The sequence below is a fragment of the Microcebus murinus genome, chromosome 9 (assembly GCF_040939455.1).
Source record: "Microcebus murinus isolate Inina chromosome 9, M.murinus_Inina_mat1.0, whole genome shotgun sequence".
Lineage (NCBI taxonomy): Eukaryota > Metazoa > Chordata > Mammalia > Primates > Cheirogaleidae > Microcebus > Microcebus murinus.
The window spans coordinates 76324253-76350175 of NC_134112.1; the positions used below are offsets into that span (position 1 = coordinate 76324253).

Here is a 25923-nt window from a genome sequence, read left to right on the forward strand (position 1 = left end):
ACTCTTAGAGCACCAATCTGCACATTGTTATTCCAAACTGCGCAAAACATGCACAGATTATTCCACTCCTCCCCAAGAAAACCTGTTACAGACTTTGAAACTTTGATTTTATGAATTATTTTTAATCATTTTCTCCATTAATATGGTGTTTACCTCTTCTAAAATTGTTCCAGTTTGTGTGAACCAAGGGATATTGCACATAGCTACAGCCTTCTTTTGGGACACAACTTGAGTTATGTTTCTAGGGAGATAAATTTTTACCTTTAGGGTCTGACTGACCTTGGTTTTGGCTTAAATCTGCTAAATCCAGCCTCAATTTCTCTGTTCTAATGATAATAATATTCAACATTTATTGAGCACATGCTTTGTGCCAGGCACCAAGTGCTGCTTATTTTATGTAAAACTCAAAACAGCCCTCTAAAAGAGAGAATATATTATTTTCCTCATTTTTCAGGAAAGATAACAGGCTTAGAGAGCTTAAGTAACTATCCAAAGTCACCACGCCGGTGAATGGAAGAGCTGGGATGTGAACACAAGCATTTTAACTCCAGAGTCCATGTTTGTGATCACCATTATATGCCGCCTCCACAGCAAGGATATAGAGGGTATGTGCACACTATAATGTATGTGAATTATCTGGCAAGGACTCAATACCTGTCACCCTGCCTTCCCACCTATATGTCAAAAAATGAATGTTATTATGCTTACAAATGTTAATGGTTCTCACATGCATATGTTTTGTTTAGACAATCAGAATCTTCTTCCTGGTCTGTTTTGTTTTTTCTATTCTTTAATAGAATTTAAAACAGTGCACTGCACATTGTCAGTCCTCAACAAATGTTTGTTGATTGACTGAGTGAACGAATAGAGCTCTGCTTTTATTTCCACTGAATAACTTTCAGCTTTCTCAGAATTTGTTATTATTTTCTTCGTGTAGAAAAAAGAACAAAATACATAAGGGCATTATTATTATTATATAGACATTACATACAAAAACATTTTATATAAAGATATATATATCTATATATATGAATATCTCAAAAGAATAGGTACTTAGAGCTTCAGAATATGGCATACAATCTCTTCTTCCAATAGTTTATTTGTACAATGTCACCTTTATCTAAATGTAAATAGTAGGATCCCATTAACTCTGAAGTCTCATGTATCCTTTGGAGCTGGGAGAGATCTAAAGTGAAATTGCTCAAAATGATCATTCGTATTGCTCAAAAAGATGATGAGTAGTATCAAGGTGGCCTTACTGTAGTAGATATGTAGATAAAGGGCTATTTCTCTCCAGCTCCAAACATCTGAACAAAGAATATATGTTTTCAAATTTTAAGCTTTTATAACAGTTCTGTTTCATTAAACTGAATGCATTCCATTCTCTTGTTGCTTTAGGATGCTACTGTATTTTGGAGGGCCAACATTTTTTTTCAAAGTTCATTCAATATCTAGCTTACATAATACTATCAATTATATTTTTTCACATAAGGGTATGTTTTCTTTTATATTACAGTATTTTACATCAAAAAAGGATTCTTTGAGTTTTTTCCATTTTGCATATAATTCCTAAGGTAAAGGCAACCTTGTGAAGAAAAAAACCCACTAAATTTCAGAGCACATTTTAAGCATTCCCTAAATTTAAAGTACTTTTTAATGATTAGGAGAATCAGAACATTACACAACTAGGGAAAATAGTTACTGAAACAGTTTGTTCAAAGTGCTATAATGTTCTCAATCTGTTGTCACAATCAGATAAATGCATCCAAAGAGTAAAGGAAAAAGTTAAATAAAACAGGAAATTTGGTTGATACACTCTGCAAAACACAGAGACCAAGGGCAAACTCAGTATGAATTATTTCAACTGTATCAAGTAATTCCACAGGAATGGTGGAATCCATCAGTTTTCTAACATTAACAAAGATAAAATAATAAGAATTTAGTCTAAATGTTCTGGAAAAATGACCTCAGAGAGGCAACTAAGATGTGGAATCTCTTTCCTTGGGGAATTCATGAGAAAGGATATAAATCTAGCTTTCAGAAAGGGATCAGGTGTATTTCCTATCTTGAATTAGGGGATATATTGGATAAATCCTCTCTGGCACTGTGAATTTCAGAAGTCTCTTTTATAAACCAAAAGTCTTTTAAAGGTTTCTTTCTAAGTTGAGTGTTGGAGTATACATGATGGATGTGTATTCATAGAAGCAATAAGTACACATGGAGGTCTGTGGAATATTGATCGTAAACTTTTATACCAGTGTTCTTTGTACACAAACTCCCATTCTTTCTAAAAGGAAGACAGACACTTTTTGAGTCTTGGATTTCTTAGAGAATATATACATGAAGAACATTTTGCAAATAATTTCAGAAAGTTCATAGAATCTGTGAATCCATTTCCTAGAGTGTAGCTTTCCTGCCTCTGAGCCTCAATTTTTCTGTGATCTGAAGCCCAGTTCCTGGGCTTCCTCAATGCTGCACACTTTCTTGGAATTCTGACTATTATGTGTCCTTTTAGTAGAAGCAGTCTGACATTTCCAACATTTCTTATAACTGACACTTCTTATAATTGTGCTTTTCAAATCTTTTTTTAATTCAAACACCTAGTTTTCCATACTTGGTATCTCCGTTCACCACTCATTATTTAAGTTCAAATGCCAGTCCGCAAACTCTACATAAATTGTCCCATGAGAATAATTCTTCTTTACTTTAGCTAACTACCATTTGCAGTATTATTTGCAATGAAAAATATCCTCCCTGTTTGATTAGAATGATCAGGCTAACGATCACTTAACTCTTGGTTAACAGTTATTGCCTCTGAGCTGACCTGGGGAATCTATAGGCATAGGTTCATTCACTATGTCCTGACTATTTAAATCTCAGCACAGAAGAAGGTCTATAGACTTATAGATGTTCTGATGAAAAAGAGAGAGAGAGAGAGAGAGTGTGTTGACATAGCATCTCTGTCCTTGGATTCTCTGAATCAGGTGGGAATAATTTTTATAATTTATGTGCTGCCCATTTGTTAAATCACCAATTCAATTATGTTACTTACGTATTGAAATGCTCAGAGAAGATTAGGTTGGTGGAGGTACCAGTGATGGTTGTCAGTCCCCCAATGGTAGAAGAGTAAGCAATGCATAAACACATTAGTTTACACATCATGTGGTTCTTCTTTGTTCGATATTTGTTTCCTGTGCCTGAGTTCTGTACAACAACAACAAAATTCCATGAGAACAGCCCTATTTGTGGTCATAACAAACAGTAACAACATTTGTTATGGGCTGAATGTTTTTGCCCCCCATCCCAATTCATATGTTGAATCCCTAACTCCTGATGTGATACTGTTTGGAGATAGGGCATTCAGAAAGCAATTGGGGTTAGACAATGTCATGAGGATAGGGTCCTGGTCTGATGAGATTAATGTCCTTATAAGAGAAGATATCAGAAAGCTTAATGTCTTCTGTCTGCCATGTGAGAAGGTGGCCATCTGCAACCCCAGGAGAGAGCCCTCACTGGATACCAACCTTGCCAGAACTTAATCTAGTCTCCAGAACTATGAGAAATAAATTTTTTTGTTTGTTTAAGTCACCCAGCCTGTGGTATTTTGTTATGGCAACCTGAACTGACTAGTACGGTGCTTATCTTTCCATCAGTAGAAATGTTAACAGTAAGAAGAATTTAAACTGAAACTACTGAGATATTTTACAAATATAATTTCATTCATTCCCTCATCCTTCTTTTCTTGTGTCTGACCCAACTCTTCCCTCAGGTCTTCCCTTCTTACTACTACTCCCAAAGCTTTCCATTATTTTCCTGCTAATATTCGTGGTACATGGTCAGTAAGTTCCTTAACCTCTTTTTGGAGAGTTTTCCCACTTTGGTACCTAATGGATGGTCCCCAGAGGATGCCATTCCTGATGCTTAATGTTTTCAACCCCATATACCTCAGAATTGAGAGGTGAAGTTACTGTCCCTTCCTGCTCTCCATTATCTCTTCTAGAACATGAATCCTCTACTCACTCAAAATAAATCCATTTTTTCTCCAAGTATCATGTAATTTGGGTATGTCTTTCCCTATTCTTTTGACCATGACATTCTGATCCCCTGGTCACCCACTGCTGTCATTTAAGATAACATTTGCACTTGGCACACGATCATCTTCTGTACTCCAAATCCCATCAGCATCTGGATAACTATACCATGTTCATGAATAATTTTTCAAATATCCTGGCCTCACAGATTTTTTTTTTTATTTCAGAATATTATGGGGTTACAATCATTAAGGTTGCATACATTGCCCTTGTCTCCCCATCCCCCAGACGGTGTGCATCACACTCACTATGTATGTATATGCCCATCCCCTCCTCCCCACCTGCCCCACACCTGACAAATGTTTGTTTTTCTTTTTTTTCTTAACATTTTGATTTTTGACCCATTTCCAAATGCTTTCAACTCTGTTCTACCTCAATCACCCCCTCCCACCGTTACACCTTGGGCAGTGGCACATCCTCAAATGGTTCCACCTGCGAAATTGCTATTCCAAATGTGTTTTCTTTAAGAGTAGGACTTCCTAGGGTGCAAGCCAAAAGCAACTTCATTATTTCTCTCACCCATGGCCCATATGAACACACTTTGTTGGTTTGATTCTTGCTATTTCTATAGTGAAATCCAGGGCAGAACCAACAAGTTTTCTGGTCATTTCATTTAATAAATAGATTTTTGGTCACATTTAGTCAAAAGAGGAGCTTCATTTCAGTAGCTGAAATAAACAGTGCCCCATTTAATTTAAAAAGTCCCAACTTTATTGAAAGTTAAACGTTCTTCTCTCCCCAGATCAGGCCTGCCTGAAAGCCCATAGTTGGAAGGAGGTCTGTGAGTTTGGCATTCCCTCTGCACTGTCTGCCCCCAGTTCTAATTCCTCCCACCACTTGCTAGACTCAGTTTCTAAATCCTCCATACTTGGTGTGTCAGGAGAAGGACAGGATCAGGAGAGGAGTGGTAAGGATTAGGAGAGGTCTTATTTAAGTGGCATATGAATTAAGATATGACATTAGTACTCTCCAGGCTTGGTGGGTATTCAAAATGACTACATCTGGGGGTACTTGTATGGGTTTTTAAGAGGCTCTTATTACTCAGATAAGAACATCAGACTGTTGCTCCTTCTGTGTGGGTAATGTATCTCTTCCACCTGGTTGCTCATGATACACTGAGATTTCTGTGTATGATAGTCTCATCTGGCCTCTTTCTGCTGAGGTCAACTTACCCTGTATAAAAGCTGTCTTGGAGGAAGTTGCCTTTCAAATTATCCCCAAAACCACTCTCCTCACATGTTCTCTACCTCTGGTCCCAGGGAAACAGGTACCTCTACCCTGTTGTCAGTGAAAGTGAAGCTGAAACTGCATGAATAAGGAGAATCAGCTATGACTTTTCACTTTCTAATTTTTCAAGTGTGTCAAACACTAATCTATTGACCTCTTCTAAACCTAGGAAGCAGATATCAGGTTCTCCAAGTGGTGGTTTCTCAATATCTATCTTACCATGGTAAGTAGGAGATTCTCCTCTTCCTTCTTTGTGGAGGCCAAAGTGACTCCATCTTAGATGCTAATTTACCATGTTGACTTCTGATTAACTCCAGTTCTAGGAATACCTTTAAGATTTCTACTTTATCTACTATTCTTTGTGTAAGAGCATGTACTTAAAATATATCCTGCCCTTAGATCAAAACAACCTTGACGTTATCACACAAATTACAATCTATGAGATAACATAGCATTCTTGCCTTTTCCTGGAAGGGTTGATTTTAACTGTCCTTCTGAAAGACATATACCCTTTTGTTATAGTACACAAGCCCTGGGGCTGAGAGGTAACACTGCAGAGATCTATCTGTCTTGCTGCATCCCAAGACCATGCTTCCCTTTGTAAGTTTGCCAATAAACTGCCTTTTACCAACAAAGTAGAGTTGTCTGCCTCATTCTTTGGTTTCTTGGCTAGCCTTCTGCTTTTGGGGATTGTTTTGCATATATTGCCCTTTCATGAAACACTCCTTTGTGGTGGTACAGGTGTGTGCGTGGGGTAGGGGGTGGGGAAATACTCCAACTTTCTCCATAAGTAGACTGTCCTGCAGCCTTCTCATTGTTAACACTAAGTTTAAGCATCTAAAATTGTTTTTTGGTCACCTTACTTGCAAGTCCTGTGTAAGTGGAATGTGGGAATACCTGTGATATATACTTGATATTATAGTTAATTAGGGCTATAAAGATTTCATTTTACCATCCTACACACCAAGAAATTGGCACACTTGCCACAGTTTCTTCTTTCAACTTTCCTGTTGAGTTATTTCTATCCCTACTGTTAAAGTCCATTGGCAAGTCTAGGTCACTTATTCCCAATGGATTTGTCCTCTCCTTTCTTCATTTCCTTCCTTCCTTTTTCAGTTTAGATTCCACAGTAAACCATTTTACTAATTTTCTTAACAAAACTTTAAACTCTTTTTCTTTCTTTCAGCAGTAGTTATTTGTCAAAATTTCAACTGTTGAAAAACCCAGCCATTCACTCTCTCCATGTCATGTCTGCTCCTGAGCAGCCAACCACTGTTGGTAAGAATTAGACACACAGTAGAGTACTTTGAATCCCCTACATTCATGATCATGAATGTCATCTGCTGTGTCATGCTGCTCCTCTGCCCTACTGTGTTTCTGTGACCAAATTACTCTGTCTCCACAAGAAAATGTAAAACCTTTTAATCTCTTTACACCTCCCTCTTAATGCTCCTTCTCACTCTTTGTAGGTAGCTTTAACTCCTGCCAGAAGACACTGAAGTGTAGAAACCTTCTGGCCTCTGCCCCACCTTCTCTTTCCCTACATACATAATAGCACCAATCTCTCTTCTCCAACTTCTTGTTTCTGGACCCCAATCTCCCATGCCTTCTCAGAAACCTTCCACTACGGAATATTAGACTTGTCATCAATATTTAAACATTTTCAAGTCATCTTTACATATGAAAAAAAGAAGTCTTTCTTAACCCTCCTCTCAATTGAACAACCGGCCACCTCATCTCCATTTTCACAGCCAAACCACCCAGAAAAGTTATCTACCTTCAATGACTCCATTTCCTTAACCACTTCAACCTGGCTTCTGTCTCCTCATCTCATTCCACCCAAAATGCACTCCGTATGGTTATCAATAAGCTTCACACAGCTAAATCCAATAGTCACTTTGTAGTCTCGACTTCGTAGACCTCTCAGCACCACCTAAAAGAGTTAATCACTTTTTCCTACTGAACAAAACTCTGCCTTGAGCTTCTGTGATATCTCACTCTTCTGGACTTTCTTCTATATCTCCAAGTATTCCTGTTTCCCTTGCCAGTCTTTATGCCTTTATCCTTCCTTAACACTGGAATTTTTTGGAAACTCTGCCAGAAGGCCTTGTCTCTCCCCACTCCAATGTTTCTCCTTGGAAAAATCTCATATTTTCATTGATTTAATGAATATTTTCATATGTTAAATCACCAGACTTCTTTCTTCAGCCCAAACTCTTCCTTTTAGACCTCTATATCTAGTTGCTGATTTGAATGTCTTAAATAAAACCCTAGTCTAAAAATGTTCAAAACCAAACTCATGACTTCCTTTCTCAAAACTATTTCTTCAGGATCACCTGCATAATTTAGTGGCATCACTATCACCATAATAACAAACACTCATAGTGTGCTTAGTAGGCAATAAGCACTGATCTAAGTTAAAATCTGATGTATGTTTTAATTCATTTAAATCTTACTATATAAAGAAGTAGATACTATTTTAATGATGTTTTACAGATGAATGACATGAGACAGAGAGAAGTTAAGTAAATTGTCCAAGGTCAATGGGGTCTACAAATGGCAGACTTGGGTTTTGCAACCATGCAGTCCTGCTTTGGAGCTCATACTCTCAGCCACTGTGCTATATTGCTCATCCTCCTTGGAAACATTCTCTTCCTCATCCCACCACACTCTGTCAATTTTATCTACTTAAATGTGTCTGGACTTTGTTTTCTCTATCCCCACTGTTGTCACCTTGGTCTAAGTCAACATTACCTCTCCTAGGTTAGTGAAATAACATCTTTATGAACCTTCTTGCATCAATTCTTACCTATTTCAGACCAGTTATCTGCACAGCAGTCTTTAAACAAAAAATCCAAATGTATTAATATGAACCTTTGTTATCTTTTGTCTTTTCGTGTTCATATATTTTAAAAATACATTTGGACTTTTCCTTAAGACTGCAGTATGTAGGATAAGTCTGAAATAGGCAATAATAGATGCAAGAAGACACATAAAGAAGTTATTATAGCAACTCATGTCTCATTTTCTTTATCTATTCATCCATCAATGGAAACTTAAGTTGTTTCCATATCTTGGGTATTGTGAATAATGCTGCAATGAATATGTGTGTACAGATATCTCTCTCACATACTTATTTCATTTCTTTTGTATATATATCTAGACATGGGGTTGCTGGATCACATGTAATTCTACTTTTTAATTTTTTGAGGAACCTCTATAGTGTTTTCCACAGTAGCTGCACTGATTTCCATTCCCACCAACTGTGCACAAGGATTTCATTTTCTCCAGGATGAACAGAAGAAATGTCCTCTTCCATACAGATAGGCATGCTGTCTAAGAATTAGCACTGAAAGATCCTTTTCAGAAGTCACGATAAGTAAAAAATTACCACTCACTAAAAGTCATAGATGGGGAAATGGCATTTAGCATGGCAGGGTCAGGTGCATTGGATTGTAATTTACCTTTTACTTTCTAATTAACTTAAAGGTCAGCCCCCAAAGGAATCTATGCTTCAAACAAAATATATTGATTTATAAATGTCTCCTTTTACCTTATATTTTATACATGGACATGATTTGTATTTTCCATATGATAAAAATTTCCATTGAAAACTTAAAAAAAATGTTATGTAAATAAAATAGAAAAATGAGTTTAAAACTTCTTATGAGTGATGCAAAGTGACAACTCAACTTTCTGGTTTAAGTATTAAATATTTTACTATAGGAAAGACTGAAAACACAACCCAAAAAGTGATGCATAATTTGAATATTATTAATATTTGAATTAATAATAATAATGGAAACTGAAAAATGTAATATGTATATAATTTCTCATTTCTCATTGCCACGTTAAAACTTCCAAAAATACAAATAAAGAACAAATTGGATTTCATATAAAAGCTTAACTGCAAATATATGCATATATAAAAACAATGATTAAAATGTATCAGCAGATATAAAATAAAAGTCAAAACAAAAAAGAATTAATATGTTTGCTATGCTTTATCCTTTATGAATATAGCACACCATTTTCTACATAAAGATCTTTAAAATATACATTGCTGCTACTGCACATAAATCGATGTTTATACAAATATCATGGCCTATTTATAAAAGGCATCAAAAGTTTGGAGTAATTCATTTGGATTTATTGTTATTTTTGCTGAGGGCCTGTGCTCACTGGGCTGAACCAGTGGAAAAGATAATAATACTGAAGTAAGGACCAGAGGGATAGTAGTAGAAGGTACTGAGCAGAAAAATAGAGCTCCTAGGAAAGTCAGAAAGGAGCCACTAATTAAGCCAACTAGTAGCACAGAAATTATCAAAAGGGGGATGTATCACAGCAGATTCATCTTTATTCTTTTGCCCAGATTGCAGTTTCAACCTGAGACCAAGAATTTGACTGTAGACCAAGAGGAAGTTGAAATAAGTTGTCTGAGGTAGAAATTAAGACTCTGACCCTGAGGACACATGTGTTTTTAGATAGTGGAACAACAAAATAATCACTGTACATTTCTCCATAATTAGAGGAGGAATTTTTTGTGTGCCAGTGTGTGTGTGTGTGTGTGTGTGTGTGTGTGTGTGTTACCCTAAGAGTTTGGGAGAGAAAAAAGAATTCCAAGCAAACAATGAATGAAGAGCAAAGCATCTAGAGAGGTAAGGCTGGGGACTGCCATGGATAGAGTGGCCAGGGAAAAACTGCTGTGCTAAAGTGACCACAGGACATTGTCATGAGTATTTTCTGTATGGGAAGCACTCACATTACAATATAAGTAGACTTATGTGAAATTAAATGTACAGAAAGACGTAATTTTTAAAATAAAAAATCCGCATACTTATATGTGACTAGAAATAAGGCTGATACATCAAAATAGCAACAATGGCTATTTCTTGATCTGCTACCTTCTTGATAGTTTTAATATCTTCTACTATCATAAAGAAGTTTTTAGCATATAAATGAATCATAGACTATTAAAGTAGACAGGTATTTAGAGATTATCTGGCACAAAGACCTACTATTTCAGAGAGCAAAATGAGTCTCAAAAGTGCACAGTTGGTCAACGCAGAATCGAAAACAGAACCCATGTATCTGAGTACCCTCTCAGTGATTTTCTCCTGATCATATTCTTTTCACTTACGTGAATTTTTAAAGCCACATCTGAGACTTTACATTTAGTTCCATTTTATACTTTTACCACAATTGTAACCCATTCCCATTCTCCATGCAAATATATGACATTTGAGACCTTGAGAGTGTGCCTTCCACATCTTCTTTTAAGTAATTGAAAAAAAAAAAAATTTCTACTAATGACCAAATGCAGAATCCTATGACATCATCACAAAGGACCCGTCAGTAGAGAAATCCTGCAGGTTCAGATATAACTCACTATTACCACCTAGTGGCAGTGATTGCAGATTTCTTTCACAGCTCCCTTTGCTGAATAAATACTTTTGATGTCTCCATCATCCTCCCTTTAAAGCTTTAACATCACTTTGCTTACAGGACAGAATACAAGGTTTCATCATGTTGTCTAAAGTTCTATTAACAGCTGAGTAATATGACATATATTAATTTTCCTGTCTCTTCCCCCCCCCCACGAGTTAGAAAAATCTCTCCCCACACACACCTCCCTCACTTGCTTAGTTTTTAAAGTGCATACCACTGAATCAGTCCCAAATATTATCTGGTTATTAAAATCTTCTCTCGAGATAATCACTTGGTGGGATACATAAACCACATCAATATTCTACCAATTTCATTGTCTTGGTGGCGTCTCTTCCAGGGCTTCCCTACCTGTCCTAAATCTAGTTACTTTTTCTCTGGAACTGGAAAGAGCTAGCTAGACTAAAGTCTATTCTCTTAGTTACTCAATACTTTGGCTGGATATTGATTCTATGTTGGAAATAAATGTCACTTAGAATTTTGAAGGCACTTTTTTCAATCGTCACTGAGTTTCCAATGTTGCTTGGGAGAAGTATTGAGGCATTCAAATTTTTGATCCCTTTTAAAGAATCAATTTTTCTTCTTTTTGGAAAAATCTGGATCTTCTTATAATATTATGAAATCAGAAAAAAACTTCAAATTATACCCTCCCTGTGTAGGTTTGTTTCATCCATTTTTTTTTTTTTTGGCTCCCAGTGAACCTTTTAATCATAAAAATTGTATTCTTCCAGTATAGCACTTTTCTCGAATTTTTGACATAGTCTTTTCTTTTTGTTCTTTTCTTTTTAGGAAACTTTATTTCCTTCATCTTATTTATTTTTATTGAACTTTTCATTTATATTTTATATCTTTTTATGTTACATATATATTTTATATATTTATTTTATATTTATATATTTTAGTATTCTTGTTTCTCTTTTATAGAATGCTAGTTGTATTTTTATGAAAACAATTTCTTTATCTCTCAATATAGTAATAATATTTTCTTTTCTCATGTTTTTTTCTTCTTGCACAGCCTGTTTCCTACTAGGTTCTGTTTTCTTTTTGTTTGTTTAGAACTCTCTCTTTCATGCCTGAGGATTTCTTCAGCTATCCAGGAACTTTCAGTTGTCTGTTCACATTTAAGGCAGTGAAAAGCTGTTTAGAAGTTCTGCATGTGTGTTTTGGGACTTGGTGTTGGCTGTGAGCTTCACTGTGGTATCATCTGACTGGGCCTTTTTTTTTTTTCAAGAAAACTCTACTGCCAATATGTTTTCATCTTTTCTCTTGTGCTGATTGTATTCCCCAGGGCAGAATCATCTGGCCTCCTGCCTGCAGACACTTGGAAGGCACAGATCTGGCAGCCAGGCAGGTGGAATAGAAGGCAGAGTTCTCAACATTCAGCATACAAAGTTTCACTCAGTTCCCCTGTTTTCATTGTGACATCCTCCCCAAATCAGAACCGTGTCTGGTTCTTCTTACCCTCATTTTAAGGTGATACTTCTGTTTGGTCGAGCAGAAACAGTTGCATCTATGTGGAGTTGGGGAAGAAATTTGAGGATTTAACTGCTTTAGAAGCAATTTTTTCTTACCCCCACTTTTCAACATTTTAAAAACTTTGAAGGCTGCTGCTTACAAATTGGGTTGTGTATCGGCTTTCCTCACTACTGATTTAGGATTCAGCTTCTGAGGAATTGCTGGGGATAACAGTCATTTTCCACCAATCCGTTTACTTTCTAGCTTCCAAAATGATTTTGGCATCATCTCCTCTGTTGATGTTTATATAATGTGTTTATTGAGACGAGGAACTGACAGGTTCTGCTTTAGGTACTGCTTTGGGTATTGCTGCAGGCATTGCCTTGGGCATTGTTTGGGGCATTGCTGCAGCATTACCTGAGTCTGGGAAGTCTCGAAGCAAAAGTTTCAGATTACACTGATCAAAACAGGATAGAGCCAGTGCAAATTCCAACCAGTTAGAACCAAGATGGTGGAAGAATAAAGGGTGCCACACTGATTCCAGTAAAACATTGCCCCTTGCATGAATATCCCTCCCCTTGTTTAGCCTATAATCAATCTGTTACCTAAATAGAAGGGCAAAAGCAACCAGGGGGCAGGTTCTCTTCTGCAGGGAAAACTTGCCTCTGCTCTGTCTGTGGAGTAGACATTCTGTAGTTTCTGAATAAATCTCTCTTTCACTTTATACTATTGACTTGCTCCTGAATTCTTTCTTGCATGAAGCCAAGGACTCACTTGGACTGCAAGTGGCTCCCGGCATTGGGAGTGGTTTTCCGGTGTCATTATGACTTAAAGTATATTTGTTTTTGTTTTAATGGAGATTCACTACAGAGCAGTCGCAAATGGACCTACTCAATCTGTTATCTTAATGGAAGATGCACTCTTTTTACATTTAGAAAAGCAAGAAATAAATTAATCTTTCCTCATAATTAATGCACAGCTTGACATTGGTGCTTTCATGGTCCATAGACTGGTGGATGATGTAAGTAAAAAGAGGAGGGGAGAGTGGAAGCTCCATGTGTGTTAAGATATTGAGATGATGGTTTTCTTTGTTTGCATATTGAGTGACATGTGTTCAGTTAAATGCATAACAGACTATGCTACTTAGCTTTAATTAAACCAGCCTTCCCATAATATACATATGGTTTTGAATGATTTCTATAAGAAAATGTTTTCTGTGAAGAAATCACAGAATGAAAATATTACATAAGTGACTAGCAAGAAAATGTAAGAGGGGATCCTTCCCTTACTTCTGGTATGAACTCAGCATGAAGATCTAGTAAAGTTCTAGTTACAAATAACCTGAAGAATTCAAAGGAGTTGGTAATAAAATTGAAGTTATCAATAAGACTCTTTGAAATAGGATTTATATCCACTGTAGTTAAAGAACTGTTATATGTTATGAATCAGGATATAAGTTTATACAGTAATAAATATTTATTTTATGTGTGATGAATAGAAAGATATTTAACATTTATCATTTAGGACATGAGAACTCTTTATAAAAACTCTAATTTTTAGCGGTATTGAAAATCACTATTTAATCTAGGATTTACTTACACAATTTTATTACCCTAAATGTTAACTATTCAGAAGCTTCCTTTATAATTTCTTAGCAAAGAGCAAAAGTACCCAAAACATATGTGCCATTGAGACAAATTTTGTTCTATGGTGGTAAAAATGACTGCAACAATATATAGATAATATAGCAGATTTGTCTATCCAGAAGCATGACAAATCAGAATCCCTGTTAAACAAAATGCTGTTTAAAATATTAAAAATAATCTTTTAAAATGTATCACTATTTCCCCAATAGAATTTTAAGCAGGATTTCAGTTTATCCTGTTGCAAGGACAGCTTGGAATGAAAGATAATGCCTAAAACCAACTGTGTATGGGGAATCATATAGGAAAACACTCATAAAGCTGGTGTCCTTTGCAGAAGTAGCAATCAAGGAAATGTCATACTGACTTAAGGGAAAACATAATGTTCCCTGAAAACTCCTAACCATGAGCATTTTTAAAGCATAAATTGGTGTTACTTGTGTGTTAAAAGAGAAATAGCAACATAATTGAAAACTCTTACAAGCAGCTGCAACCCAGGACTTAAAGAATTCCCATAGAAACTTCAAAGAAAATTAGCCTTTCTATTTTAAAAGTACAAAACATGCAAGAAAATAAGGCAACAAAATGAGAACCAGCTGAAAAAATAATAAGTCAGAGAGAGATCCACAGAACTTCAAACACTATAGCTATTAGATCTAGACACAGAATATAAGTAAATTTCTTTATATCTAATAAAATTCGAGAAGGGATTGAAAATAAAAGTACAGAGAAAAATATTATAAAAATTACCAAGAAAATCTTAAAAGAGACAAATGTAATTTATAGAAGTTAAAATTCAAATAACCATTTTAAAACTCAATAGATGGGTCAACAATAAAATAGATATAGCTGAAGAGAGAATTAACTGGAAGATAAATCCGAAGTTACTATTCATGATGCTGTTCAGTAAAACACAGAAAAAGAAAATAAAAGGAGATGTTAAGAAGCCTAGAAAACATGGTGAGAGAGTGTAATGTGTGTTTAATTGGAGACTCAGAAGGAGAGAATAAAGAAAATAGCATGAGACAATTGAATATTGAGAAATAGCACCTGAGAATTCTCAAGGATTTTTGGAAAAGACAAATACAGAGACGCAGGAGGAAAATACACTTAGGCATATTATAGTATAATGCTAGAATACACACACACATACACACACATGAATCTTTAAGCAACCAAAGAGAAAAGACTGCCTACAAAGGAATCATAATTTTGGTTAATAGCTAGCTGTCTTTTCAAGAGAAAAAAGAAAGCCAAAAGACATTGAGATATATCCCAATGTACAAAGAAAAATTAATGGTCAATCTAGCATTCTATAACCACAAAAAAATGTATTTCAATAATTATAAAGACCTGTCTATCAAACAAAAACTGAGAGTTTATCACCAAAAGGCACACTCTGATGTACATTCAAAAGATACATCCAGGTAAAAGGAGCATGACCCCCAATGGTGGGCCTGAGAAGCAAGAAATAATGGTGAGCAAGAATCTTAAATATATATATAATCCTCTAAATTATTGATTAACAATAAAAAATATTATATAAGTTTTAGAAGAATAATAGATTAGATCTAAAAATTAGAAAACAGTAGCATGTAAATAGAAAGGGATAGGGATGGTCTGAATAAAATGCTCTAAAGTCTTTGTACTGTTCAGGAGGAAGAAAATAAATGGATTATTTTTAGGTTTTTATATATTAAGTATACATGATATCATGGACTGAATTATGTACTTTGATATTCATATGTTGAAGCACTAACCCTCAGTGTGACTGTGTTTGGAGAGAGGGTCTTTATGGAGGTAATTAAGTTTAAAAGACAGTAGGTCTGTGATATGATAGGACTAGTGTCCTTATAAAAAGAGGAAAAGAGACCAAGGATCTCTCTCTCTACTGTGTATGCACAGAGAAAATGCCATGTGAGGACACAGTGTGTAAGTGGCCATGTACAAGTCAAGAAGAATGGCCTCAACAGAAATCAACCCTGATAGCACCTTGATCTTCTACATCTAGCCCCAAACTGTGAGAAAATTAATTGATACTGTTTAAGCCAGCAGTTGGTGGTATGTTGTTATCACAGCTATTGCCGCCCTATAATATGGTAAAATGATCAGGACAACTAAAACAGTAGACACAAAGATAGAATATAATATCCGTGTGTGTGAGTGTGTGTGCATGTATGTGTAGGATGAAATAAAAAGAATTGCAAAAGAATGCAGGAAAGACAGATGGAAAGAATATTTGAGAAAAATAGAAAGTAGGCAAAACAAATTATTCTAAATAATACCAGAAAAATTTAAATGTATAAAACTTGTCAAGTAAAGGCAAAAAAAATTTCAACCTTAACATAAGCACAAAATTTGGCAATAGATTTTTCATAATAGTTACACCTGAAATGTAACAACAAAGAACTACTGAAACTGAAAGGATAGAAGAGATGCCAGGTAAACACCAGCCTAACAAAACTGGTATTGCTACATTATCATCAGAAAAATAAACTCTAAGACCAAAAAAAATTTACTATAGATGAGGAGGTGCATTGCAAAATGGTAAAGGTTAATTAGCCAGAAATATATAAACATCTTAAATGGATTCAAAATAATATGATCTAACAATATATAAAAAACAAAATTGACAGTACTGTCAGAAGAAATAAGCATGATGGATGGATATTTTAACAAAACAGTTTTATCAATTGCTGAATTAAAGAGAAAAAAATTGGTTAGGTCACAAAGATTTGAAAGGCACAGCTAGCAAACTTGATCTAACAAAGTTTGGAAAACATTGCATTTAATTAGTTGAAAGTAAACTATTTGTTTTAAGCACAAGACAAATATTTATCACAGTTGACCATGTGCTAGCCCATAAAGCTGCCTCAACAAGTTTTGAAGAGCTGATATACAGACCACAGTTTCTGAATACAGTAAAATTGTTACTTTTTTTTAAATAAAAGCTACAAAAGCCTCATTTATTTCAAATTTTAAAACACACTCTAAGCAGCTGTTAGGTCAAAGAATCTAGCATAATGGAAGTCAAAGAACACAAAACTAAAATATATGAAATATAGCTAAAGTAACAAAAAAAATTCACACATTTAAATCTTTACTTTGGAAGAAAGGAAAAGCTCAAAATTAATAAGATAAACATCTAATTTAAAAAGTTAGCAAAATATCAGCAAAATAAATTCAAAAATAAAATGGACAGAATCAAGTAATAAAGAAAGGAAAATAATAAGTTGAAAACACATGAAACAGGATGAAAAGAGTCAGAAGTTGGTTCTTTGACAAGACATAAGACTAAAAAAACAGACATGTTTTTGGAAAGATTATTTTTAAGAAAGCTTAAAAGTGTAAGTAAAAATATTAGAAATAAACAGAGATATAACTATACATACTATAGAAATTAAATAGATATGAGGACATTATAAACAACCACACACTACTAAATTTGAGATGGAATGTATAAATTCTCAGAAAAATACAACTACCTCAATGAGAAGTAGAAAATCTACATAATCTTAAAGCCAGGAAAGTAATAGAATAATTTCTAAGCACATAAGCCTTCTACTTTCTGATTTCCTTGATCTGCTTGCTGGAGTACAGAATGGATGGAGGAAGATGGATCAGCCATCTTGAACCACAAAGTTCAAGTGCTGAAGATGGCAGAGTAGAGACAGAATGAATTAGTGTCATCATGATCAAGAAGCCACCATACCAGCCTATTTCTGTCTTATTGAAACTTTTGCTATTTTGGGTCTTTGTTGTGGTGTCCAAACCCATAGCTTAACTAGTGCAGATGGAAAGACTGAAAAGAAAACAAGAGCACGATTAACACAAAATTTTGGACTATGGCTACCACAGCAAGGGGAGAACAGTGATGGTGTGAGGAAAAGAGATAGAATCAGAGAAAGACTCATGGAGATTTTTTTTGGTATGTTCTATTTTTTAAGCAGGGGTGTGGTATATGTCATTTTATTCACTTTGTTATTCTTTAAAATGTTCAATTGCATTTTTAAAATGTGTATGTGTATGAAATATTTCACAATCAAAATATCTAAAAAATAATTTGAGGACAAAACAAATGTATTTGTTTGTTAGAAAATATTACTAGAAGATGCATGGCAAAACATTGTTGAGGATTTCAAGAAACAAACTACAGTATTCAAGTGACTGATGTAGCGTGGGGGCTTTGTTGTACAGTTAGATGCTTCTAACATGGCTTGTATTTGCTAGATGATAATTTCACTAACATAAAACATGAAGGCCTATATTTTTATAATTCATAAAATAAAGATATTTTAGGAGAAAAATATCAACAGTCAACTTCTTTAATAACAAAATGTTTTGTGGGAAAACAACTAAGAATAGCTGTCAATGGAGCTAGGACTTTGACTACAATAAAGATTGAAATCTGTTGTAAGGTCAAGTTCACAGGTTGAGGCTGTGATTCCTAAAGGGCATGTGGTGGTCTCCCTCTCTTTCCCTACTCACCTCTTCTATAAACATTCTCCAGTAACCACAGGATTTGCCTGGATTAGTAAAAGGAGACTCATAGGTTGTATCAGGTGGGGATTGAGCAGGACTAATGATTGCCTTTGCACGTACTTTCACTCAGTCTTGGAAAAGAGAAGCCTAATCAAGGAGAATCAACTTTTGTTTATAGTATCTATGTAATCTAAACTAAAATACCTTTTAAATATTTGATCTAGGGTCCAGATATTCTAGAATTGATATCCCCTTACTTGGCAGAATTAATATCCCTAGTTCCTGTTATTATGAACCATGTTTGCTACTGTATTTACAAGGCTCTTTGCATTCTTGGAAAACTTGAAACAGTGTTGTTTTGTAGAGTTTGATTTTAAACAGTAAAGATTTTCACTCTTAAACTATTAATAAACAACCTCTAACTAAAAGCAAGATGCAATTTGTTCAAAGATATTTTTTCTTTGAAATTTTCCCTTTGAGAAACTACAAATTCTATTAAATGAATGGAAACAATTATCTCAAAATTTTCATTAAAAGCATACTGATTTTCCAATTTCTTTCATTTGAAAATGGCCAGAGGTTTAGAAATTGAGCTAATGTAAAACTGGGATATCTCTTTGAATAATACTAATGATTATAGGGAAAGAAAAAAACTGACAACTATTCCTCCTTTTGGTATCTACAAATGGATTTTTGGATGTCTAGAACTCTTTTCTCATGGAAATTATAAGAGTGATGGGTAGTTCTACAGTAGCCCCAGTGGAACCTGGTAAATATAATATATACCCTCATGTGCTGTCAGTGTCCTTTTAAGGTATTCCTTTCTTCTCCCAATTCTTTTTCTTCTCTAAAAATATTTCAGCTACTTTTAGGGGTAGTGTGGGATTTATGGGCTAAGTACCTACCCACAGCATTTATTCTGGATAAGTGGGGCACCTTGTTAATGGTTTAATTGTGGCCTATAGTGAGAAGAGAATGTCATGGAAGTGATGTCATGGAAAACATCTCTTTTTTTAGGTATGCAGCATAGGAATGAGATTCGTAGATATGAATAATCCTAAATCAGATTCGGGATTCTACGGGACTACTAAATATCTATTATCTTCAGCACTAACATGTAATCATTGTTACCACAATCACCACCACCATGAGTAATTGCAGAAGCAGCAAAATTAACATCATTCTTATCTATATGAAAACGTTCCTCTTCTATTAACAAGAATTTTAGAGCTGATAAATTTTAGTTATAAGCCATTTTTTATCTTACTACCCAACATGAAAGTAATCTGATCCATAGTTTTATCTTTATACCTTTATCAGTTTGCTCTTTTTCTTGTTATGGTTTACATACAGCATGAGTTATTTTAATCTAATTGTAATTATTTGAGAAAATATTACTGAACTTATTCACTCAACAAGTATTTACTAAAAACTTTATGACAGTCACTGTTCTAGATATTTGAGATATGTATTAATTGGACAAAAATCTCTGATCCAGCAGATCTTACATTTTAGTGGAGAAAAAATACAATTTTGCACTAAACAAATCACAATTCAAGTGAATAAAATTATAGTAATTTTCACTAGGAATCATATCTAATTCTTTTTTTGTAGGAGCACAGCAAAACAGTAAAAATTACCAAAGCATCTAAATCTTTCATTTTCTTTCTCTGAATTTTATTTTAAACCACTTTCTCCCAAAAGGAAGTAATATTTGTATCTTTTTTGACTTGTAGATCAAATTCAAAGTTGAATCTTGATGGATTTATTTTAATTTAATAGGATACCCCACCTTCTTCAAGAAGAAAGCAGAAGACCAAAATATTATAAATATAAACATTTCTTCCATTTTTTAGTAGATTAAGTAGGTATAGATTCTTCCATATACTCAGTTAGTGTTAAGTTACCTAGGATAAACCTGGCAAAGAGTATGTGCAGTTTATTATATTAATAATTTCAACATGCACTATACATTTATTCCTGAAAAGATATCTATAATTGTTAAAAATCAAAATGTACCTTGAATTCACAATATACAAAATAATGCTTTCATGCAATCTCTTATAAAGAACACTTTTATACAGCAAAAAGTTGTTCCTTTTTAAAATGTAAGGTTGAATTTTTATGCATTGTGTCCTAGAAAAACCATAGAATCAGTATTCAAAGGCCTCACTCACCTCTCTTAAACTCATATTAATCTGTAGTGCCCAAAATGCACCCAAATTATTTTACTTTTCTCCATTGAAAAGTTATTCTTCCCTCTTGTGTTCTCCATCCCAATCAACGACATCAAAATCTGCCTTTAACTAGTTTAGAGCAGTGGAGACAACTCTGACACTTTTATCTCTCTAATCCCCAATGTCTAATTAATCAAAAAGCTCAGTTAAGTCCATACCCCATTGCCCTTCACACTGTTACTAGAGCAAGCTTTCCAAAAGCAGAACATACCATGCGGTCCCCCCACCCCAATCTTCAAGGGTCACTATTCCTGTAAGATCAACTCTAAACTTCTTTGTATTGCATGAAGAGCTGTTTCTAACCTGGCCAAACCTATCCAATCATTTCACCCACCACAAAAGCTTATCTCTAACACTTGCACTGGAGAAGTTTCCTGAAAAAAAAAACCAAAAACTGCTATTTACATAATTGGGTCATTGAATTAGTTGTGCTTTCTGATTAGAGTGTCTTTTCCAGTTTTCACTCTTTGCATTTACTTGTTCATTAATTGATAAAGGTAAATATCTCTTGAATATCTACTCTGGGTCAGGCAATTGGAATGTGCTAGAGTCTAAAATGGTGACAAAGTAGACATGTCCCTGCACTCATGGAGTTTGTACTGCTTTGCCTTCGTGTGCTATTGTCTTCCCAGACTCGTGCCTTTATCTCAAACTCCCTCCTGGTAATATGCCCAGATAGAGCGAATTGTTTCTATTTCTGGAAGGCTTGGCCTTTGTGCATGCCTTTGTTGTGGAATTTATATCAGACTTATTTTTTTTTAAGTCCATCATGTCCATTCGATTCTGGGCTGCTTACAGTAAGGAGCAGATCTTTTCATCTATAGACCTACCATGTTTCCCCAAAAATAAGATAGGGTCTTATATTTTTTTTTTTCTTCAAGAAGATACCCTAGGGCTTATTTTCAGGGGATGTGTTATTTTCCCCTCAAAGCCTCAGCTTGCAGTATGCACAGGATGGCCGGGACCTGACAGAGGGAGCCAACATTGTTGGTGGGGCTGCCCACACCTTTCCGGTCACCTCTAGGATAGTAGCTGTCACGATGGGGCAGCTGAGAAGGGCTGCTCATCTTCTTTACTGCTCCCTGATGAAATGCATGAGTTGTGCAGATACACTGCATAGCCACGCCCATCAGTAGGTCTTATTTTCGGGGGAGGGTTTATATTGTGCAAATGCTTAGAAATCCTGCTAGGGCTTATTTTATGGGTAGGTCTTATTTTGGGGGAAACACGGTATCTACAATGCCAAGGGCAGTACTGGATATCAAATCAATCTGAAGGGTCTTGACTCAATATTTATACATTATGCCAGAAAACTAGGTTTCTGAAGAACACTCTGGGAAAGTTACTGAGTGCATATATATTCTTTCTGATTAGACATGCTAGTTTTTAAAGGCCATATCTAATGTATTATATTATATTATACCTGGCACATTGTTGATTTCCTGTGTTTCAAAAGAATTACTTCTATTTGTAAAGATGATAATGTTTTCATAAATATATGCAATTCCCCTCTTCAAAGATCCTTAATGTATACTATAGCTAATGGCTTAAAAATTATCTTTATATTCATTTTATCTTTATGAAGAAATTGCTCTTTCCTTAAAGATTTCTGTAATGAACATGAGGGTTATCTTTTTCCCATTGAGCTTCTTTTAATTCATTATAGCCACATAAGGAAACATATGCCTCACTCTCCTATTCCTAATGCCATGGTGATGGTAGGACTATTTCTATGCATGATTATTTTTCATGTCTTGAGATATATTGCTCCCAGTGAGACCTAGTATGGTATTTTTATATTGATTTATTCTGGGGAAATGATTCTATGGGATAGTTTATAAAGGTCTCATTCCTTCCTTTAAATCTAGAATGGCTACAACTCCTCCACCTTTATGTGACAGAAACAACTCATGAATTACACATTAAAATTTTTAGTGGCAATGGAAACACTAAAGATAACTAGACTTACAATTATATGAATAGAAGTTGCTCTAAGTTCATAACCTGGAGGAAATAGGATATTCCTAACGAAAATCAGACTATTAGGCCAGCAAGATTTTAATAAGAAAATGTAACAATATCCTGAGACTAGAGTTGCATTTCTTTAAACTATATTGGTTAAGTGCCATCATCATGATTCTAGTAAAAGTAGAAAATAATGATGCTAATTTTCAGAGCCTAAAATGGTCCCTATCCAGATGTCAATTTCAGTCTATCCATGAAGGCTTATCAAACCATTACATTATGCTTCAACTAAGTCAAGCAAAATAATTTATAGAGAAGGAAGCAAGAAACAGGTTTTAAAATGCATACATATCTGACTACAGCTCTAATAGAATTTCCATGTGTAATTATTTAGAAAGAATCAAATTTAATGTACCTTTTCCAACTCCGTCTTGCTTGAAATTTTCCCTTTACCATTCCTGTATCTGCAAAATAAATTGGCCCAGTTTGTAGTTTTATTAAGATGTAATTTGGAAAAATCCTAATCAAAATGTCAATATTTTTTACCCTGGAACTTGTTTTGTTTTCTCTTTCCCCTCATTTGCTTCATGTTCATTAACACTTTCTGCAAAACATTAAATGAAAGAAAAATAATTTTAAAAACGGGGTTATCATTGGGTTTGCATGAGTATGCGTGTGTCTGAGAAAATGGAAACATTACTAGAAACCGAAAATAAAAAATTCACCTTGCACTGACATCACATTCATCTTAATAAAGTATTTCATAAATACAAATATCCCTCCAACATTTTTTCACTGCATGAGAGCAGTTCATCAGAGCCAGAAATAACCACAGGGAAATTTGATGCTGAATCCAAATAAAATGTGAAAATTAAAGATGTCAAATATTATGCAGGAAAGTATTTTCAGGACTGGAAAGAGTAACCTGGAAGTCTAGTGATAAAGACATGAGAGAGTGTTTTATCAGACTGGCTACAGGATGGAAAAGGCATTCTTCCTCTTTTTGTCAGAGAACATAAATCCAACAATTTAAGGTAAAATATTTTTATAATTCCTTTGTATAGATATTGGGAACTATAGAAAGAAGAAGGTTAAATTCACATCCTGCATGTATGGACAGTTAATTAAAAACAAGCTAGAATTCTTGAGTTTACACCTATTGCCCCAAAGACTAGACTCCCCTGTGGCCATATCAACACATGATACCATCAATTTCCAGTGTGTGGTTGGTAGATCCAGTGCAGTAAGTCATCTGAATGGCCTCGACCTCTGCTTCAGCACTGATGATCTGCTGCACCACAGCCTCCACGATGGGCATCACCATGGCAGCAGTAGAGGTGTTACTAAGCCACATAGACAAGAAGGCAGTACTGCTCATGAACCCCAAGGTCAGCCTGAAATGAGAAAACCTTTAGTGTGGAGCTGTGCTCTCTAGCTAAATTAGCACTGTATTATTTAATTACAAAGGATGTTGTTTGGAAGTTGGGAATTTAAGTTATTCAAAACATAGAAAGTTAAGGTTCTGCCCAGGTAGTGAAATCCAAGTACCATTTGTAGCCAGGTAGCAATCAGAGTGACACATGTAAGAGAGAAGTTCTTAAGAGATTTGTCTCCCAGGAAACCATAAGAAGCTTCTCTTCCCAAACAGAAATATAATCAAACTGTAAGTTGGCCTATGACATAACAGCTTGTAACAGTATGCCAATATTAGAATGTTCTTTACAGTTGATTACTTACCTTCAAATGCTAGCAAGATGAAAATACGATCAACTTTTGAATTTAGGGTCCTTTATTTTTTTTTCTCTTATCTTCTAGCCACATCTCTGTTTGTTCATATGTGTGCCAAGGAGGCACAAGGACAAAGAGAGATTGCTATTCGTAAAGTTTCTTTCTACATTCTCATTATTCTAGTTCAATGTATGGTGGGTGGAGAAAATAGTTCAGATCACTTGCTAAAAAGAGGTTTCAGAATTTTCTGTATATTCTATTATTTATGCTCTCCTGAATCTAATATCATCCCTTTCTTTTGTCAAGAACTGGATGTATTACATTGTCTTCTCTTATAAATAGAGTAGTTCTTTCCCCTTAAATATCATATTTAATACCTAGGACCACAAGATTTTAAACTATGTCTATAAACTTTCAGAATCACTTAGGAAAAAGCATTATCTCTTTTGAGTAGGAGGCCCTAGAAAATCATTCAGAAGCACATTTTTCCCATATAGAGCCATTTATAAAACTCACTGACTCCCTTTTAAAACATATCTATAAGAATAATTTCACACTATAAGTTTCAAACTCAGATAAGGTGAATATTTTCTATATAAAACAAAATAATAGAAAACTATTTAGAAATCTGCTTAAAGAAAACTAGAAACACTTTTAACTTAAGGCATTGGCAAGACATGAAATCTTCCTATAAAAAAGGTTGAGATCAGCAAAAGCTTTTTATGGTGAAAATGCCTTAAATTGAAAAGTCACTAAGTGGCACAATGTACAGGACTCTTGCTCAACTGTGCAGTGCATTACCCATCCCCTAGAGTCAGCGAGCAGATGGTCAAGGAAAAGAGATGTATTTCTTTAGCACCCCAAGAGGCATGGAGCACCATTTCACTTCAAGAGTGACACACCTTAAATACAAATATGCTACAACAGTTTTAAGTAAAAAAATTTTTTAAATAATTTGTCTCATCTGAGCAATTGATTTTTTTGTACTTAGCAAAACAAATTTGCACCATAAATGATAAACACAGATGTGGCTTTGTTCTAGAATGAATTATGCAACATAAATTAATACAGTATTCTTATTTTCAAAGAAAAATGAGAAAGGAAGATCCACCTAAGGCTGTAAAGCAAAATGTCATCATGCAAATGATTATGACACTGGAAATTTTGTTTAGCTTACATTCATGTTCTTAACAAGAGGTGGAATAAAACCAAAACAACCAATTAATTTCATGGAAAAAAGCACTCATTTTGTGAGGAAAAAATAAGCCAAATGAGTGATTTCACATTCTATAGATGAAAAGTCTTAATTGATTGTTGTACTTTGCAATAGTTGATTTTTAAAAAACGTTCACCTTGGACTCTTTCCCCACACATTTGTATTTTGTCAGTAACGTCTTTGCTTTGATTCTTAACAACCTCCCTGATGATAAAGGATGCTTTTGAACAAGTTCTGAATGTGTAATCAGACAAATAAACAAGATAGGACTGAAATCTGCTCTGAAGTCTATCAATCTTGTCTGTTGAGGTTCAAGGGTTCTCTCAGCTTTGACTCCTATCGTACATGAAAGATGAGAGAGTTGTGTGCACTTATTCCAATCTCCCTGTAAGTAGAACTGCAGTGAAAGGAATGTTGTTCTTTTTCCCCTTCTA

General features: G+C 34.8%; 1 protein-coding gene across 1 annotated transcript in view; it reads right to left on the reverse strand.

Moving 5' to 3' along the window:
* SLC13A1 (solute carrier family 13 member 1) overlaps positions 1-25923 on the reverse strand; it is a 78508-nt gene that overhangs the window by 27992 nt on the left and 24593 nt on the right. Inside the window, exons 4-7 of the mRNA XM_012751842.3 lie at positions 23752-23939; positions 23092-23149; positions 22961-23009; positions 3053-3204 (exon numbers count right to left, since the gene is read on the reverse strand). Of these exons, the coding sequence (XP_012607296.2) occupies positions 3053-3204; positions 22961-23009; positions 23092-23149; positions 23752-23939 (447 nt within the window). The remainder of the gene's footprint in view (positions 1-3052; positions 3205-22960; positions 23010-23091; positions 23150-23751; positions 23940-25923) is intronic.